The sequence below is a fragment of the Thamnophis sirtalis genome, unplaced genomic scaffold, assembly GCF_051295495.1.
Source record: "Thamnophis sirtalis isolate CommonGarterSnake01/CBP01778 unplaced genomic scaffold, rThaSir2_p1.2 scaffold_4, whole genome shotgun sequence".
NCBI lineage: Eukaryota > Metazoa > Chordata > Lepidosauria > Squamata > Natricidae > Thamnophis > Thamnophis sirtalis.
This window is the reverse complement of record NW_028261384.1, coordinates 115,557,172-115,576,095: the sequence shown is the minus strand read 5'-3', so window position 1 is coordinate 115,576,095 and position 18,924 is coordinate 115,557,172. Positions and strand designations below refer to the sequence as shown.

The 18,924-nt window shown below is 39.8% G+C and overlaps 1 protein-coding gene across 1 annotated transcript in view; it reads right to left on the bottom strand.

Annotated features, from left to right (window-relative positions):
* The window catches only part of LOC106546581 (cathepsin D), a 30,051-nt gene that overhangs the window by 4,475 nt on the left and 6,652 nt on the right, over nt 1-18,924 (bottom strand). The window contains exons 2-7 of the mRNA XM_087711970.1: nt 18,370-18,520; nt 12,060-12,183; nt 10,861-10,979; nt 9,838-10,037; nt 3,909-4,040; nt 1,346-1,541 (exon numbers count right to left, since the gene is read on the bottom strand). Coding sequence (XP_087568096.1) covers nt 1,346-1,541; nt 3,909-4,040; nt 9,838-10,037; nt 10,861-10,979; nt 12,060-12,183; nt 18,370-18,520 — 922 coding nt within the window. The remainder of the gene's footprint in view (nt 1-1,345; nt 1,542-3,908; nt 4,041-9,837; nt 10,038-10,860; nt 10,980-12,059; nt 12,184-18,369; nt 18,521-18,924) is intronic.

Sequence of the window (18,924 nt, the reverse complement as noted above, 5' to 3'; positions counted from 1 at the left end):
AACCTGGAATTAAGAAGAAACTTCTCAACAGTTAAGGCAATTAACCAGTGGAACAGCTTGCCATCAGAAGTTGTGGATGTTTCACTACTGGAGGTTTTTAAGAAGGGATTGGACAGCCATTTTTTTGAAATGTATAGAGTCTCCTTCTTGAGTTGGAGATTGGACTAGAAGACCTCAAAGGTCCTTTCCTAGTTTATTCTGAATTGAATTGTATTGAAATGGTACGGTGTATTTTGACATGAAAATTATGTCTTGGTACTCATTGTTTGTTCGGTACTCAATGCACAAACTAGCACTTGTCAGTGACAGCTGCTTTGTGACTCACTATATTATTCCTTATGGGAAAATTTATTTGATACTCATCTTTTTTGATACTCATCACGCCTCCTAGAACTAATTAACAATGAGTACCAAGGTACCACTGTAGAAGGAAGCAGACAGTGAATACCTCCCCCACCCCCCAGGATTCATCTCAGTACCACGTTAAAGGTTAATGTTTGACTGCTATTAGACTGCACAGATGCATTTGCAGACCCGCTAAGTTTGAATAAAAGATGAGTTTGGCCTCAGCCCCTGAAAATGGCACTTGTTCTGATTGTTCCATTCTGTGCCATGTTTCGTGTTTGTTCTAGAATGAAAAGGAATGTCAGTCTGACATTGGCATGTTGGCTAAAATGCAAAGTCTGCAATGGGTAAATGTGCTACTCTTGGGCCTCATTATCTCAAGCACTTTCTGGGGTGGAAGGAGCTTTCCATCTATCTGACTTTTATTTTTAAATATTTTAATGAAATTATATAAACCAGTAGCAGATGTACTGTGAAGAAAAAATACTTACCTCTAGCATAGTGTTTCTCATTCATGGCAATTTTAAGATGTGTGGATGTGTGCTTGGCTGGGAAATTCTAGGAGATGAAGTCCATATGTCTTAAAATTGCTAAGGCTGAGATACATCACTAACATCACCATTATTTCCAAGAATCCTTTTGGGCAGTAGTTGGGGCATTGTTTGCCAGCATGCTGTTCCAAAATGAGCTGTGGAATTGGATTTTTGAACCCTAAAAAGGGTGGCAGGAGGGGAACCTTCTGCAATATGCCATTTAGGGAAGAGCCAAGATACAGTAACTATTTTGAGAGATTATCCATTATTGGTCCCCAAAAGCTGCCTGCTAAAATAATGAAATGAAGGCTAATATGATCAGATCTGAATTACAAAAAATTGAAAGGTGACAGTAAATTGTTGCTCCTTGTGACACTCACTTGCTGCTGTCTAGTGGTCATCTGGGGATCTGCAACCCAGATGTGCTCGTTCTAGGATGCTTCCTCAAAGGAAAATATCTTCCTTACCTGTCCACCGAAAGCATGTTGAGCACCAATAATTTCATTCAGAGCCTTTATGTCCTCGCTGGGTCCCGTAATGAGAGAGGTCCCGGTGTCCACAATGCCTTGGCAACTGTCCTTGCAGAGGGTGGATGAGTTGGTAGTTTCAAGCACGTTCCATGGCCAACATGTATTCTCCTTGCGTTGTTTCTCTATGGTTATCCTAAACAGAGTATTTGGAAAAGGACAGAAAATTGGTTTAGATTGGGGAAGAAGGCTCAGTGGGAGGTAAGAGAAAGTGCCAGAACATTAGAGGCAGGGAGGCTATGCAGTTTGAAGGGTTTGCACCCAGCAACTTCTTCCAGTTCTCTTGTCATAGCGGAGAACATGGGGGAACAGATCATCTTTGTCTCAATTGGGATTGGTGGTCATGTGAATTGCACCTCATATTATGGCCTTTTGCCACAGTCATTAAGAGAATCACTGTGGTTGCTAAGTAATACTGACTTTGTTGAAAGCCCCCTGGAAAATGACAACAAATGACAACTCCAGAATGCAGTAATCTTTGTAAATACTTCATGGTTGCAAAGTGTCCTTATTTTGATCATGTGTAACCACTGTAGTTGTGAGGTCCAGTTGCACATCACTTTTTTCAGTATCATAACTTTGCATGGTTGTTAAATGAATGGTTAAAGTTCTTGGAGCATCTGTATCTGGACTGTGCCACTTTTAGAGTGTGATAGGAACATTGTCTGACTGTCTGCTGCTTTATTCCAAAACCAACCACTATTTTCATCCTGCATACATCTGTGTATTAGGGAAGAGGATGTAGCGCAACTCCTTGTTGAAATGGTAAATTTTTATGCCCTGGAATCACATTGGATTAGCCCTCAGATAAATCCAAATGCAAACTGACCACATTATCTGCAGTTTGAGAAGGCATTCATAGAATCCTGGCTTTTTAAAGCCTGGAGCTGGGTCATTGCAAACTGACCTTTTTTAAAATTTAAAATTTGATTGTTCAAATTAAGTGATTAACATAAACATGGAGTGAGCCAGCCAAGAAAGATCAATGGCAGCAATTTTCTTTCATTAACATCATTAATATTTGGGGAGAAGGAACAGGACAGGACTGGCAGTTGCCTTGGGGAGAAAAAATAACTGTGCCCAATGTAGGCCAGATGATTGACATCCCTGGTCTCTGTTAGTAACGATGACCAAAGCATTTTTTTTTTGGTGGGGGAAGAAATATATTGAGTGAGGTGTAACAGGGAAAGTGAAAGAGAGTCTGTCTTTTCTACATATGGGCTATAAAAGAGTCAGTTTAATCTAGTGGTTAAGGCACCAGGCTAGAAACCAGGAGACTGTGAATTCTAGTCTAATTTTAAGCATGAAAACTGGCTGAGCCAGTGATCCCCTCTCAGTCCAACGCACTTCACAGGGTTGTTATTGTTGACTAAATAGGAGGAAGAAGGAGCATTATACATGTTGTCGCCTTGCATTACTTTTATTACATAAAAAGGTGGGATAAAAATCTAATAAATAATGGTTTCTACCCAGAGTTCCCAATGAATCTCTTATACGTCTGTTTAAGCCAAAACAGAGGTTGTGCTAAGGCAGGATGTACATTCCTGGGTAAAATTTTATCTTTCATACACCATCTGCACATTTTCACCCAATCTTGGTGTCCTTCAGGAAGGTAAAATATGTTACCCAGAATTCTAAGCAGCAGCTATGCTGATAGAAGGTTTATGGAATTCAGTCCGTACATCTGAGGGACAGTTATGCTGAGGGAAGCTGCTCTATCTAGTCTGCCTTTTTCTATGCTGTCATTATCAATCTGGTGCTTTCCAGGTCTATTAGACTACAATACCCATCAGCCCAGATTGTCCATGCAGTCCACACTAGTTTGGGGGAAAATGTGTTTAGTGATCACAGGAGAAAGCTGCAGGGGACTGCTTGTCTTACTGATGCCTTTAAGCTCTTGCAGGAATATCACGTAGGACAAGTAAAGAAAAGAAAAAAGAAAACAATAATAGCATAATAAAGAATAGTAGACCTGAATGTCATTTTTAAAAATACTACAGCATTGCCCTCTAGTGTTGAGGGGTGTCATTGCAAGCAGCTAAACTCAGCTGGCACCAGTGATTGGGTACTTACAGATAGTCCACAATTTACAATCATTCGTTTATTAGCGATTGTTCGAAGTTACATTGATATTGACAAAAGTGATTATGACCAGCTCTCATAATTGTGACCATTGCAACATCTCCATAGTCACTGATCATAATTTGTGCATTTAACAAATAGCATGTATTTATGATGATACAGTGTTGTGGGAGTGTCATTCACTTAATTGCAGTGATTCTCTTAACAACTGAATCAACAAAAGAGGTCATAAAATGGGATGTGACTCACTTAACAACTGTCTTGCCTAGCAATGGAAATTTTGGGCTCAGTTGTGATGGTAAGTTGAGGATACCTCTCATTTTCTCCAAGCAGATACACTCTGAGGTTTATATGTGTCTACAAAATCATAATTCCTCGCATGTGTGGCAATCCAGTATGGGGGATCTAAAGGTGTACTCACTTGTCCATCTTGATCTGCCAGTAGGCTTTGCGTGACACTGGGATGTAGTGAAGCTTTCCCACATAGGCGTTGTGGTTGATGCCTCCGAAAATAACTTCACCTCCATTGTCTTGTTGTGAGGTCTTGTTGGAGCTAAGAGAAATGTTACAAAAGTTAAAACAGCTGTTTTAAGCCCCAGTGTAATTTACTTCATGAAAGTTCACATTTCCAAGATGGCTAAAGGTCTTCAGGTTTTAATGGTTGCAGAGAAAAGTAATTAGGGTACACAGGGCATGTTTTCCTTATTGTATTATAAGCTGCACCCAGGATCTGTTTTAAGTGTGTCTAGTGCCTAGGGCATAGGAATATAAATCAGGACAACAATTAGAAGCCCAATCTAGCAATTGGCTTTCCTGTTTTTTTAGTTTATCTTTACTAAGGCTTTAAGTGCCTGTGTTAATTCTATTATGGCTACCCAGCCACCCACACACCCCACCTCCAATATTCCATTCACCTACACTGCCTGAGGAATTCTGGGGACCACACATCTTAAAGTGACTTAAGTTTGAAAAATACTGTTCTTCCCCCTCAATATTCTAGTTAGAACCACCATACCCAGGTTGTACAACATCACACAGCCACTAGATGGTGATAAAGAGGTAATTCTTCACCCGAACATTGTGAGGAAAAAAATCCAGTGGAAGTGTCATTTCTTTCCCCACAAGGTCAATTATTACATTAGCTGAAGAGAGACCTTTTCATTAGGGAAAGGAAGCATTAAACCCAGCCTCCCTGCATTCATTGGCAATTCCAAAGAAAATTGCCTTCCAGTTTAAAAATAAAAGTTTAAATACAGGCAAAAAAGTACTAACCATTCAATCAAGGTAACGCATGCTTAATTTTGCCACCAAGAACCAGGAGTTTACAAAGATTAGTTCTTATCTTGAATGCTATTTTTCCATACACACACACACACACACACACACACACTATTATTCTGGCAGAGGAACAATCACATAGCCATTCAGGACAACCCTATTGATTCTTATTCCATAGATTTCAAGATTAAATCCAAATGTTGCACGTAGCCCTTGATCAATACCATCTAGTGAGATGATGAGAAACAGGATCAGTTTGCATAATAAGCCAAAACAGGTTCCTGTTGAATTGGCACTATTCCTATTTCTGAGTAGGCTTGGTTTTGTTGTACTACAAGGGAAGTTTGCTTTCTTTCTTTCTGTCCATTTTTACTCCACTCCTTTTTCACGTTATATACTTCAAGTTCTAGGGCAACATTTCTCAATCTTGGCAACTTTTAACATATGTGGATTTCAACTCCCAAAATTGAATCCTTAGCAACTTTAAAATGTGTGGGCTTCAAGTCCCAGAATTCCTCAGTGAGCATGCTGGCTAAGGAATTCTGGGATTTGAAGTCCAGGTATCTTAAAATTACCAATGTTCAAAGACACTGATCTAGTGTTTCCAAAAGGCTCTTATTGAACAACTACAATCATTTCCTCAAAGCTTCTTATCTACATTACAGTGTGGTATCTGGGGGTCAAAAGCAGAAAGAAAATCATATAGGGAGGGAGTATAGTAATTTCTTTTAGATTTCCTGATAATTTTTCTTTATATATGTGGTTTTTAGTGGTAACCAACTAAACCCAATACAAAGATTTGTGGGAAATGGAAATTGTATAATGTGCAAAGAATAATGTTGTAAGCCAATTTCTTAACCATGGCAACTTTAAGATGTGTTCACTTTGACTCCCAGAATCCCCAAGGTAGCATATTGGCTGAGGAATTATGGGAGTCAAAGCCCACGCATTTTATAGTTGCCAAGGTTGAGAAATGCTGTTGTAAGTGATCCCTAGCCAATTTTTCAGAACTGGAAAAGTGTAGAATGGTTAAACTAATTGTTTGAGATATTCAAGAACCCAGAAACCAAATTTTAAAAAGTATTAGGGTTTTGGAGAGTTGTCTTGATAAACTACCTTGTCCCCAAATTTTTTTTGAGAATACGGTTATACTTCAGGAAGCCAAACAGAAAACATAAACCTGATCATTTTACATAGGCTATTAACTGTTAATTCAATCCCATATTTTTGACATTTAATTTTTATTGAATAGGTGGGTGTACTTATTCCTAGTAAGTGTAACTCAGGAAGCGCCACCAAAGTTTGAGGAAATGATTGTAGTTGTTGCAAATTGGTAGGAATTTGCCAAAGGAATAACTGGATGTTAGGAATGTGATTGCCTAGTATTAAGATATTAAATTTAATAGCTGGAACAGTAAAATGCATAATGGCCCAGAACACACAGCAATAGTTGATTGATTGGAGAGTGTGGGCTCCTTCGTGAGGCAATCTATGTTATGATTGGTTGCTGGGTATAAAGAGGGTGTTAACCTTTTCCCCCGCCTTTTTCTTCTGTGTGTTCTGTATGCTGTTCTCTGATTTACCTCATGATGTAGCGATGTGCCTGACTATCTTGTCTGCTGTAAATATAAATTGTAAATTATATTTATTTATATAAAAACTACAAGTTCATGTCAGCATCTCTGACTCCGTTCGGACACCGGCTGCTCAATCCCCTGACACTCAGGTTTTATATAATTAGTTGGATCCAGAAGAGGGGAAAAAAAGAGGATGTAGAGGTAAACAGGAGCAAAAACTCCAGTGGGTCACAAGAGGAGAAAAAGAGGTTCTCGGCAGACAAAGTGAAGTCTACAAGGACAATCCAACAGGAGGGGAAAGTCATAGGAAGATATGGAAATGTAGACTTTGAAAAGCATATAAAAAAGTGTGGAGTTGTGAGTGCAAAGAGGGCACTGGTGTACTAATCTAAGACCTGGGCTACAAAAATGGATTCTGGAAGAGAAAAAAACAAAGAAAGTGATTAGGCAGTGAAACAACCTGAGGCAATAAGAAGGAATCAGAGATAAGATCGATACTTGCTTCAGCCAAAAATGTATGGACACTGAACTTCTGGGAAAACACGAGAAAGAAAGAAAAATCAAGTATGGGTAGTCCTTGACTTATGACCACAATTGGGACCAGAATGTCCATTGCTAAGCAAGGCAGTTGTTAAATGAATCGCACCTGAATTTATGACATTTTTGCCACAATTAGGTGAATCACTGCAGTTATTAAATGAATTATGCAGCCCTTAAGTGATTCCAGCTATCCCATAGCCTTTGCTTGTCAGAAGTCAGCTGGAAAAGTCACAACCTGAGCCTGCCATTTTGCATAAATGGCAGCTGCTGCAATAGTTGTAAAAGGGAGAACTAATGGCAAGTTGCTTTCTTCCAGTGCCAAAGGTGCTTTTTCAAGAGGCAACTGGTTTTATTTCTCATCCAAGAAGCTTCTTCAGCTGTTCAAAAAAAAGAAAAACCCCAAAGTCTAACTGCCTCTTGAAAAAGCACCTTTGGGACAACCATGACCTAGATGATTGAGAATCTCCATAAGCCCTTTTTTCAATGCCATTGAAATTTTGAACAGTTGCTAAATGAAGGTTGTAATTCTACCTGTAATCAGAAAGATTACTCTCAGTCTGCCAGAAGGGTCAAAATAAGTTAAGATGGTAGCCAGGACCTCACAATGAAGCCTTGCTCTTTTAATTTACATTGCACAAACAACAGGTAATAATAAAATGGGGGTGGGGGTAGCTTTGGCTACAGACTGGCAGCCTCCATCTTGACATTTTTGACCCCTGTCCCTGGATACTCTGGGAAAATACAAGAGTGTGTCCTTGCTGTGGATCCACCATCAGAGAGGTGGATCAGGAAAGAAATCAACAGGACTGGCCAGTTGGAGAGAGGACTCAGGCCAAGAAACATGGGGAGTAATCTGTTCTGACTGAGGCTTCCCAAGAGCATGAAGCAAACTCCTGGTCCCAACAAATTTTATTAATTTACTGTGAATTCTGCTCATTCACATCCAGCAAAGTCTTTCAAAGGAGGACTTACAGTCACAGACCTTACCTGGCTTAGAAAGCTGACAGGTGGATATCTGCAAGGAGTCTCGGAAAGTCATGAGCCAATTAAGTGAACTAAATGTCTCCTGCAAACTCCACTCTTCTTTCACTCCTCTTTTATTTTCTCTGGGAGGGCCCATTCATTGTCCACCTGTGGCCTTACTCCCAAGTCAACCCTTGTCTTTTAGCTGTTCCCTTCACCTGGCAACTCTGTGTATGTGCACACTGGGAACAGGCTCCAGCTGTTCGTCTGCCTCACTGATGTCTGACTCTGAAGATAGCTGATAACTGGCATATGGCCCTGGTCCCCTCTCTGCCTTTGACACAGAGCCCACATCAGAGCCCTCCCCAAATTCCAGGACTGGCCCATGTTCCTCCCCAACTTCCTCAATGTCCGAATCTGGCTGCTAGCAGGCCACAGCATAGTCCTCCAGGGCTGATGGCTGAAAGACTGGCTACTGGAAGGCTGGTAACAATATTTTCTTGCCTGAAGTACAATTCCCACGACAGGTAGTCCTCAACTAATAATCAATTGCTTAATGATTGTTCAAAGTTATATGATAGATTCCCCTCTCCCCCAAAAAGATATTTACAACCTGGCTCCAACAGTTCCAATAGCTGGGCCTGCCCCCTCCCCATAGTCACATGACCACATGTCAGGTGCTTGGCAACCATCCAGTATTTATGGCCATTTGCAACATGGCCATTTATGATGTTTTGCTGAAAACTGGTTTCCAGTTTTCGGCAAAAATGGCCCATAGTGAACAATGGGTTTGCTTTATAATTGAGGTGTTTGCTTTATGACCACAGTATTTGCTTTACCACATTAGCTTAAGGACTCCTGCAAAAAAAGATTTTAAACATGAGTCTGGTTATGTGATGACCTGTTTTATAACCATCATGGCACACAATTGTAATGCACAGGTTCCATTATCATAAGTCAAGGACTACTTCTCACATCCACATACAGCCTGCCTCTTGACTAGGAGTGGAAGCGGTGGGGGGGTTAATTTGGTAACTGAAACAGTCCACTGCAAAAGGAGGGTCTCAGTAGCAGAAGACTTCATAAGGCGAAGCGAAGAGACTAGAGGAATGACCCAACATTTGAAGGGAGACAGTTAAGAATGAATGGAGATGCTCAACATCTCACTTGTATGTAAAATATGTTGTCTGCTACTCTATATAATATGGTAATGCTCACATTCTATTCAACAGCTGATAATTGTGTACTACCAGATGTTTTGAAATCCTGCATTGCTCTTGGTGAGTCAGTTGGAAGTAAACTATTAAACCTGTTACAAAACAAACTATCCTCCTGGATAGGAATGATAGGTGGTGTATTCCAACACATCAGGAAGGCACTAGGTCAGAAACTTCATCTTGATCTTTATGCAGAAAGGAAGGAGGGAAGGAAGGGAGAAAGGAAGGAAAGAGGAGGGGAAGGCAGGCGGGCAGGAAGGAAGGAAGGAAGGATGGATGAAAGGAAGGAAGGAAGGAAGGAAGGAAGGAAGGAAGGAAGGAAGGAAGATGGAAGGGGAGGCAGAGGCTGAGGGAAAAAGAGAGAACCAGTTCTGAGCTACTAGTTTGATGTGACTTTAAGTTTAATTTATTTTAATCAGTCATTTTACACCCTACTGAACTTAAGGCTGAAGTTCTTCAGAAAGAGCAGAGAATGTTGCCTATAGCACAGGAGTGTCAAACTTAAGTCGTCATGGCAATATCACGTGATGTAGTCGGACTTTTTTCCCCTTCCCTAAAATGAGGGTGGGCATGGCCAGTATATGACGCATCCAGCCCGCAGGCCAGGAGTTTGACAGCCCTGTTATAGCACAAGGCTATAAGGTTGGATGCCAATTGCTGAGGATGAGGGAGGGACCCCCTCCCCAAACTTTCATAAAGGGGGTGGGACTTGGGAGGTCTTCTACTTTGGTCAATAACAGGGAGGAGGTGATATTAATAGCAGAGAGGTCCATACTTGCAAAGTTGGAATGAGAAGACATTGTTTTTCAGAAGTTTTGCCTTCATCATGTTATCAAAGGGTGGGGTGATGTTGTTTACTGAGATGGAGGGATAACCCAATCCCATGATACCATCAAATTTGGCAGCCACAAAAACCAAGCCTGGCAAATCGGTAGCCTCAGCAAAGGTCTGGTTCTTAACGGTGATGTTACCAATCTGAAGAGAAAGAAAATACACAGAATTTTGTCTTCTGTTTCATTTATCAGGGGGTGTCCATAAGATATTATGAACCACAAGTGCAATAAAAACTGTCTGGTTTTTATGTGTATCATATAATAAGTTAACCCAGTTATATGACTTGTCAAAGTTTACTGCAATGCATATAAAATGGGAAAAGTCTCAATCAAGTTTTCATGACCACCATTTTGACTTATTTTCACCACACATGGTAGACATCCCTGCCTTTTATTACACACAGATAATTACATTATTATTAAGTATAACCAATCTGATCCATCATCAATCAGGAGTTATGGTTTTCAGTGTTTTGGAAAACAAGCAGGGATATCCACAAAGGGTGGTCAAAAAGTCAAAAGGGCAGACCTTTTATGGTCCCCCCAAATTGATGCTGGAGTCCACATTTTGGCCAAACACACCAGTGTCTCGCAATAGTTGGTATCTTAAGGATGCTTGAATTTGTAGGCTGATGATATTTATTTAGTGTAATGAAAAAAACCTGCAAATATTCCAAAGCTGCTTCTTTGTCCAGCTCCCAAAGTTCATATGCCTTCATTAACAGTTATCTAAGAATTGAAGAGAAACTATTTTCTTCTGTCTTAGATTGCATCTTAGAGATCCGAGACTTGGCACAGGAAAGAGAATATAAAATAAATGGTATAAAAATCTCATTCAAAAGAAAACTGAATTTTATCTTCAAGAAAGGAAAAATATGCCCTTGTATTTCCTTCTTAATCCCTTCCTTCCAGCATTAAACGTAATTATTTCTGAAAACCAGATTCTGCCAGCTTCCAATACTCACCCTGAGGACATCCTGGCTTAAGAATCCTTTAAGGCTACCGCTTCCATAATGAATTTCAAATTTGCTTTTATCGGCCTTGTGGGTGCAGGAAAACAGGGAACGGTAATGTTTGTGTACCCCTGATAGAGAAAAAGCAGTTAATTGTGTACAGAGAACAGACTGGGCTAGGGCTTCCCTTCCCTTCTCTCCATGCTAATCTACTTTATGGCCACTGATATTTCCCAACATATAGCAGGGGTGTCAAACTGGTGGCCTGAGGGCTGGATGTGTCACATGCAGGCCATGCCCACCCCAGCTCTGCAAAGGAAAAAAAAGTCATGATATGTCACATGATGGCATAAGACCAAACCTAGCATGTGATCAGCAATATGATCCACAGTCCTAACATTCACTGAGAAAAGCCCACAGTTTTCATGGCTGCTATGAATTCCCAGGTTATAAGAGACAAGCAAGTCCCAAAGAGTCACTGAGACTACTCACTATCAAAAACTTATGTGATTTCAACAGTAGTTATATTGACTCAACTGGGCAAGCAATTACATAACAGGGTGGATGGTATGCTAACTCCTATCAACCTGAGAGCTCTCAACTTTATATATTCAATATAATTATTATTTTTCCATAGGCATCTTAATGAAGGCTGTAATTGTTATGGGCCACAACAAGGCCACCCATACCTAACCTTACCTGTCCCATCAGAGAGAACCCTGATGGGAGAAATGGAACCCACACAGTGACACTAATGTCACCCCACCTAGGGTCCATCCATGATCAAATCATGGATGGTTTTGTTCTGATTTCAAAATAACCTATCTTTCCAGGAGAGAAAGGCATTCAGCCCTTCCAAATCTTCCCTGGTGTTGGATTCATACAGTACTGTGGCTTCTTTGGTTTGATGTTGCCTGTGAACCAGGCCAAAGTCTCTCACGATGAAACTTTTCCTTTACCACTTAAGTTGACAACTGGAGAGAATTTGACTGACCAAGTAATCCTTCTACTTCTCTAAGAGAGGAATGGATTACTGTAACAATGGTTATATTTATAATTTTTTCATCTGGTTCATTCTACATCAGTTTGTGATTTTAAGAAAAGCCTGCATAACATTTTGGATGCATTAGCATGTACATTTCTCTTGAGCAACTCCTCCCCATCCACCTCCACTCTATTCTCAGGAATCAGTTGAGGGTATGATGTCTTACAGCATGCCAAATGTATCAGGCAACATTTGGAAGAGGGCACCCACAGGTTAGATGAGCCAGTATCAAAGACGACGTTGAAGCATTGTTTGGGGGTTCCAAGACAGATTTCACCATAGTATTGGGCCTGGGATATAGCAAGAAAAGAAGAAGAGAACAAAAGGGTAAGCATTTTATAATGACTTGAACCAATGTCTTTATCTACAGTATTATTTTATCTAGTTATTGTCCTTATTTATTTATCATTCTTAAATAGAGAGGACTAATTTGGTACCAAAACCGAATTGGGGGATTTAAATTCAGATCCTTGAGTGATTTTGGAGTAGACATTCTCTCCTAGCCAACCTATCTCACAAAGGTTCTCTCTGCCCTCCCCCAGTTGCCTTGTAGTCTACCTTGATTGTCTAATGCAGCATCACTCAAGCTTGGCAACTTTAAGATGTGTGGACTTCAACTCCTGGATGAAGTCTGCATGTGCTAGGTGGAGCATTCTGGGAGTTCAAGTCCATAACTGCTAGGTGGTGTATTCTGGGAGTTCAAGTCCATATGGACTAGGTAGGGTGTTCTGGGAACTGAAGTTCACATAGCTTAAAATTGTCAAGGGTGAGAAACACTGGTCTAGAGAAAAAAATGTAATTATAAATTAAGTAAATACACCAATAACAAACTCATTCTGAGTGCCAATCTTTTTGTATCCAATATGGGAATCGCCAAAGGCAAAACAGAGATGTAGCACCAGACACAGAAAAACTGACATTTGCAGAAGAATTCAAGCAGTTCAGAAACATTAATCTTAAAGAAGAGGAAAAGGAGAAGAACAGCAAATGAGGAACCAGCACGCTCAGTAATTACATGACAAAGTCAACTGAAAAAAAAATCCATCAGCATGAGAAGGAGAAGAAATAATTACAGAATTCTTGAGGAGAACAGAGCACAGCTGACTCTCCCATATTGCAACATTTAATTGACAGATTTTTAGCATATTGGTCTTTTGTTTTTCAGATGGAAATCAAAATGGGAGTTAAAAGATTTTATCTGAATTTGCTTGATTGGGAGAGTGGAATATTAAGGTTATGTAAAAGTTATCTAGAACTAGATTTATCCTCTTTCTAATAGTAGATATCCTTGAATCCTGCCTCATTTTAGCAGGGTAAGTGGTGTTCTTTGGAGGGAATGTATGCCAAGTGTATTCTTTCATTGGGGTCACCTAAGGTCACTCCAGCTACCCAACTAAAGAGAGCAGGCACCTAAATTCAGCAGCAGTGATACAGGAAGATGATGGAGATGGGTGATCACCTTAACCACAACAGGAAGGGCATCATTTTAAGCTGTGTTAGAGAAGGCAGTGGTCAGCCACTTCTGCATTTTACTAGGAAAAACAACATGGATAAATAAGATAGAAGTGATTGATGACATAGTGCCTGGATGATGAACACCCAGGTCAAATTGTACCTGGCATACAAGTGATATTTCTGAACACTAATGAAGTTTATCATGGTGTTAGATTGGAAGTGGCCTTCCAGATGTTTAGTTGCTGATGTTGTCATGCAGGAAAAAAAGATCTGAGGCTGCAAAGAAGAATTGACAATGGGAATATGGAATGCAAAAATCATGAACATGGAAAAGTTTGATACAGAGATATGAAATGAAGTATATAAATAACATACTAGGCATCAGTAAATTGAAATGGATTGGAGAATCAGAAGATCATGCTATTAACTATTCAGGACATGAAAAGCAAAGAAGGAATGTCCTTGCTTTTATAGAAAGGAATAGTACAGGCAGTCCTCTAATTATGACTGAAGAAAGGCCTGATTGTTGGAATCTCGAATCTAGATTATAAGTAACCCCCCCCCCGAAAGGTGTGTCAGAGCTTTGAATGGTCATTAAGTGACCCGTTGTTAGTTGAGGACTACCTGTACTTTGGAACAAAATAATAATCATGTAAATTTAATAGGACATCATGGACAACACTTTACTGTTATGCTTAGTTCATGCTCCAATCAGAGGAGGAGGGGAAAAGTTTTATGGTTAAGTTTAATTTGAAATGTATAGAAATTTATAGAACATGCAAGGTTGATGTGCTGACTGTGGTTGGAAGTTGCAGATAGTAGGAAAAAACCACAGTTGGTTTGTATAATCTAGGAAACAAAAATTAAGCAGGAAAGTGACTAATCTCTGTCTACCAATTCTATAATATCTTCATTGCTAGCCCAGTCTTCAACCAACCAATATTGTGAAATTCCAAGCCAATTAGAAAAACAAAGCCAGACACTTTCCATAATATAATCTTGAAAATATCCCTACCCATTAAAGAAAACATTGGAAATCCTAATCCTCATAGATAAAATAGCTAGAGAACTGTGGAATAAACTTAAAAAAGGATTATATAAAAAGAGATTGCCAAAGATGAAGAAACAGAAGAAAACAAATTGGGTTTCAGAACAAAGGATGAAAATTGCAAAAAAGCAAAGCCAAGAAAGCTAAATATTTTAGGAAGGAACAACGATATTCAGAGAACTGTTAAAGAGACAAGAAAAAAAATCTGTTTAAACAAAACAGAATTTGTCATTACAGCTAATCACCAGATTACGAGCATTCATTTAGCGCCTGTTTGAATTTATGAGATAAGCACCTCCTAGTGTTTACAAGCACTTCCCCTCTCATCCTGCCTTGCTGGTCTCATTTACCCTACAAGATCTGTTTCCTCTTTGCCACAGTTTCTTTGCTTTTAAGGGAGATGAGAGTTGATGGAAGTTCCTGGGCGCCATAATATTGCACAAATTCAGGCACTCGTCCTGTTTTGCAGAGACTAGGTGCCTGATCTCTCATGAGATCATGGACCCCAAAAACTTTCATTCTCTGCGTGAAAAGAGTTTGTGGTGCCTGTTTCCTGCTCCTCCTCCCAACACCTTGCTGCCACCACTGGGACACTTTTTACTCAGACAGAAACCTGATGGAGACTGGAAGCTTCATCTACGTGCAAATGGAGCCTTTGAAAACAGAGGGATTAACTCCATTTTGAAATGCCCCCAAGGCCCCTATGAGGCCTTTGAAAATGGAGCAAATCCCTCCATTTTTAAAGGCCTCATAGGTGCCTAAGTGGCATTTTAAAACAGAGTGAATCCCTCCATTTTCAAAGGCTTCATAGGTACTTATGGGGCATTTCAAAATGGAGCACATCCCTCTATTTTCAAAGGCCCTATTTGCACACAGATGAAGCTTCCACTCTTCGTCAGGTCACCATCTGGGCAAAAATTATCCCAGTGGGGGTGGAAAGGAATTCAGGGATGGGAAAGGTGTGGGAGACAAGTGCGGCAAAACACTTTCTGTGCCCTGGAGATCTCCTCTTCCTCAAAGAGAAAGAAGCTGTGTCAGAGAGGAGACAGATCTTTGCAAGGCAAGTGAGTCCAGTGCGGCAGTGAGAGAGAAGTATGAGGTATCTTAGTGGGTTGGGGAGGTCTTGGGGAACTGCTCCATCACTACCTCTCCCCTGGCCTTCCCTACCTTGAGATACCTCATGTCCACGTAACAAAGCACACATTCACCCACGCATTAAATTTGCGAATGCGGGAAAGCAGGGAGTGATCTAGTTCAAGGTATGAGATTCACTCCCACGAATCCTCAAGATATGAATGGAATGGACAGGCTCCAACACATTTATAACTCGATGACTACCTGTATATATCTGCAAAAGACATTGAAGATAGAAGCTGACATAGAAACCCAAGAAAACTTTTTCAAAATATTTCCTAATTCAGAAGGAGATTTAAATTAACATAGTAAAGGATGTTAATGTACATAAGTAACTGATTCAAAAATGAGAGGAATTTAGCAATATCAACAACAAATAATTTTTTCAAGATAATTCCAAGAATCTCTAGTACTAAAATAGGTAGTTAAATCAGCACTTTGAATACAGGTATTATCAAATGGGAGGGCTACAAGAATTGATAGAATATCCACATAAAAACAGCAATGAAGAGGAGAAGAAACTGTAAAGGTTCTAACCAAATTATGCCAGCAAATCTGGAGAAAGACAAAATGGTAAAGAGAGTGGAAAAGATTATTCTACCAATATCAAAGAAAGAAGACCTAAGAGGGCATGCAAACAGTATCCTTGACTGCACATGCTAACAAAATACTTAGGATCATTCAGATCATTCAGATTAAAGCCCTGCATGAACATTAGTCTAGTTTACAAAAATCTGAGGACCAAGAAAGATTATTAGTGATGCTCACTAGAAAATTGAGAAAGCGAAAGGATTTTTTAATAAAAAAGTCAGTATGTGCTTAATTGATTATAGAAAGATCTTTTGATAGTGTCAACCATATCCAACTGTGGTATTTCCTGAGAAAACTAGAAATCCTAGAACAAGTTACTAGCCTCATGCAAAATTTATATACTGGACTGGAAGCCACAGTCTGTACATAACACAGCAAAAGGAACTGGATTTATAGTGAATATATATTCAGTGAAGCTGGATTGAAAGAACATGAATGCATACAGGTGATCTTCAACTTAAAACCACAATTGAACCCAATATTTCTGTTGCTAAGTGAAATATTTATTGTGAGTTTTGCCCCGTTTTATGACCTTTATGATCAAAGTTGCTAAGAGCCAAGGTGGCGCAGTGGTTAAATGCAGCACTGCAGGCTACTGCTAGATCAGCAGGTCAGCAGTTCAAATCTCACCGGCTCAGGGTTGACTCAGCCTTCCATCCTTCCGAGGTGGGTAAAATGAGGACCCAGATTGTTGGGGGCAATATGCTGACTCTCTGTAAACAGCTTAGAGAGGCCTGAAAGGCCTATGAAGCGGTATATAAGTCTACTGCTATTGCTATTGCTATTGACATGGCAGATGTTTTCCACTTTTCACTAGTGAGCAAGCAATAGAAAAGTAACAAGAAATATTTCATAGGCTAGCATTTTGTTAGAATAGCAATGAGACCTGGAAAATATATTCATACTGTATGCTGGGGTATGTCTATATCTACAAAGATCAGAAATGTGCTTGCAATGATTTTCTCTGTGACATGCTATGGAAATTAAAGTTAAACTTTGAAGATGCAGAATAGAAAGATTATTGATTATTTTGAACTTTGGTGTTGGAGAAGACACCTCAAAATACCATAAACAACAACAACAAAAACCAAAGAAACCAAAGTTTTCACCCAAGGCACAAATGATCAGGCTTAAGTTATCATATTTTGGACACATCGTGCAAAGACTTCATTCTCATTCTCATGGGAAGCCTTCCACCAAAAGTGGAAGAGCAAGGATGATGGACTCAGTTACATTGGCACTAGGTGCACCATGCACCATTGGTAGACCTGAAGGACCATGTTGGGGACAGATCATCCTAGAGAAGTTCTATCTATGTGGTCATTAAGAGTGAGGGTTAGGTTTAGGGTTTGGAATGGATACTTTATGGCAGTAAAGAACTTCTGGCCATTGTAAATTACCTCTTCCTCACTGTGATTCTGCATTTTGAGTGCTTAGCAACTGGCTCACTTTTATTACCAATCGCAGCATCCTATGGTCACATGACCATGTTTGCAACATTCACTTTACTTTATTTCATTTCACTGTGGTGATTTGCTTGAGGACCACTAATAAGTGAAGTGAAAAAATGGGTCAGGACATATGGGTACCTTGAGTGTAATAATTTATGATTGGATTTCTAATCCCAAGTTAAATTGGGATTTCTAATCCCAAGTTAAATTGTAAATTGAGAACTAACTGTAAGGTCCTTTTGTTTAACCCAGCAACACTTACATTTGGTTAGTTGGCTGGTTTATACAGTATATCTCATAGCATTACTATTTGTTGAAGTGTCATCTATTGAGTATTATTAGGGGCAAGAAGAAGCCATGCCATTCACTAACTATTATGACTGAATCCCTACAACATACCTAACCAAAATCAGACAAATCATGGTTTATCACTAAGGCTTGAACAAAGGCACAATTTTTGAGGTTCTGTCCAGCAGCTAAGTTTCCTTCCCTCATAGACCCATCAATTTATTTGGTGGATTTATAACTTGCTTTTCTTCCAGAAGCTCATGGTAGTTTACATAGGGTCTTTCTTCAATTTATCCCACAACAATAGCCTCACTGAATAGGTTGGGCTGAAAGAGATTAACTTTCCATAGTTGAGGATGGGCTTGAATTGCCCCAAATTTATCCAATTATTTGACCACCAAGTTTTGGTATTTTGGCCTCATCATACTTGGGTTCAGAGGGCCTTCATTTATTACTGCAACATTCTGAAATTTAATCATAAACTTATGCCCTCTATTAAGAAAACATACATCCATGTAGTTGTGGAGACGCTGGCGAGTGACAGAAGCTGTAGCTGGTGGTTTTCCAGTCCTTAATCCACCTCGCCTTAATACTTCAGCAATAGGAAGCCCTGACTGGCCAAACCGGTTTCGGACAGATGGAAATTTCTGCAGAGGGATCCTGCCAGGGAATAGAAAGCAGATAGAAGAGGGGGGGGAGTTAAAAGTAATGGAGGATGTGGTATTCTTTCCATGTCACCACCATTATAATAAGTCAATGGCCCTGATGGTTGACAAAAATCTAGGACAGAAATGAAAAATATAAATACTAATAGATTCACACGATTTCCCAGAGCCCCCAAGATTAGGTACAACCAAAGATATGGATTCTTTCCTCATGAGAGGTGGGATTTAAGGTAACTCCTTTACCCTTAAGCATTCTTCCTCACTTTAAATTGGATTATTTACAGCCTCTCCCCTCATAGAATACTGTTCTCTGGATAATGAAAGGTGGTGTACAAACCTGATTGAGGGCATACAATCTACAAACTGAAATTGTTTTATTCGGTCAAATGGTCCTACAGG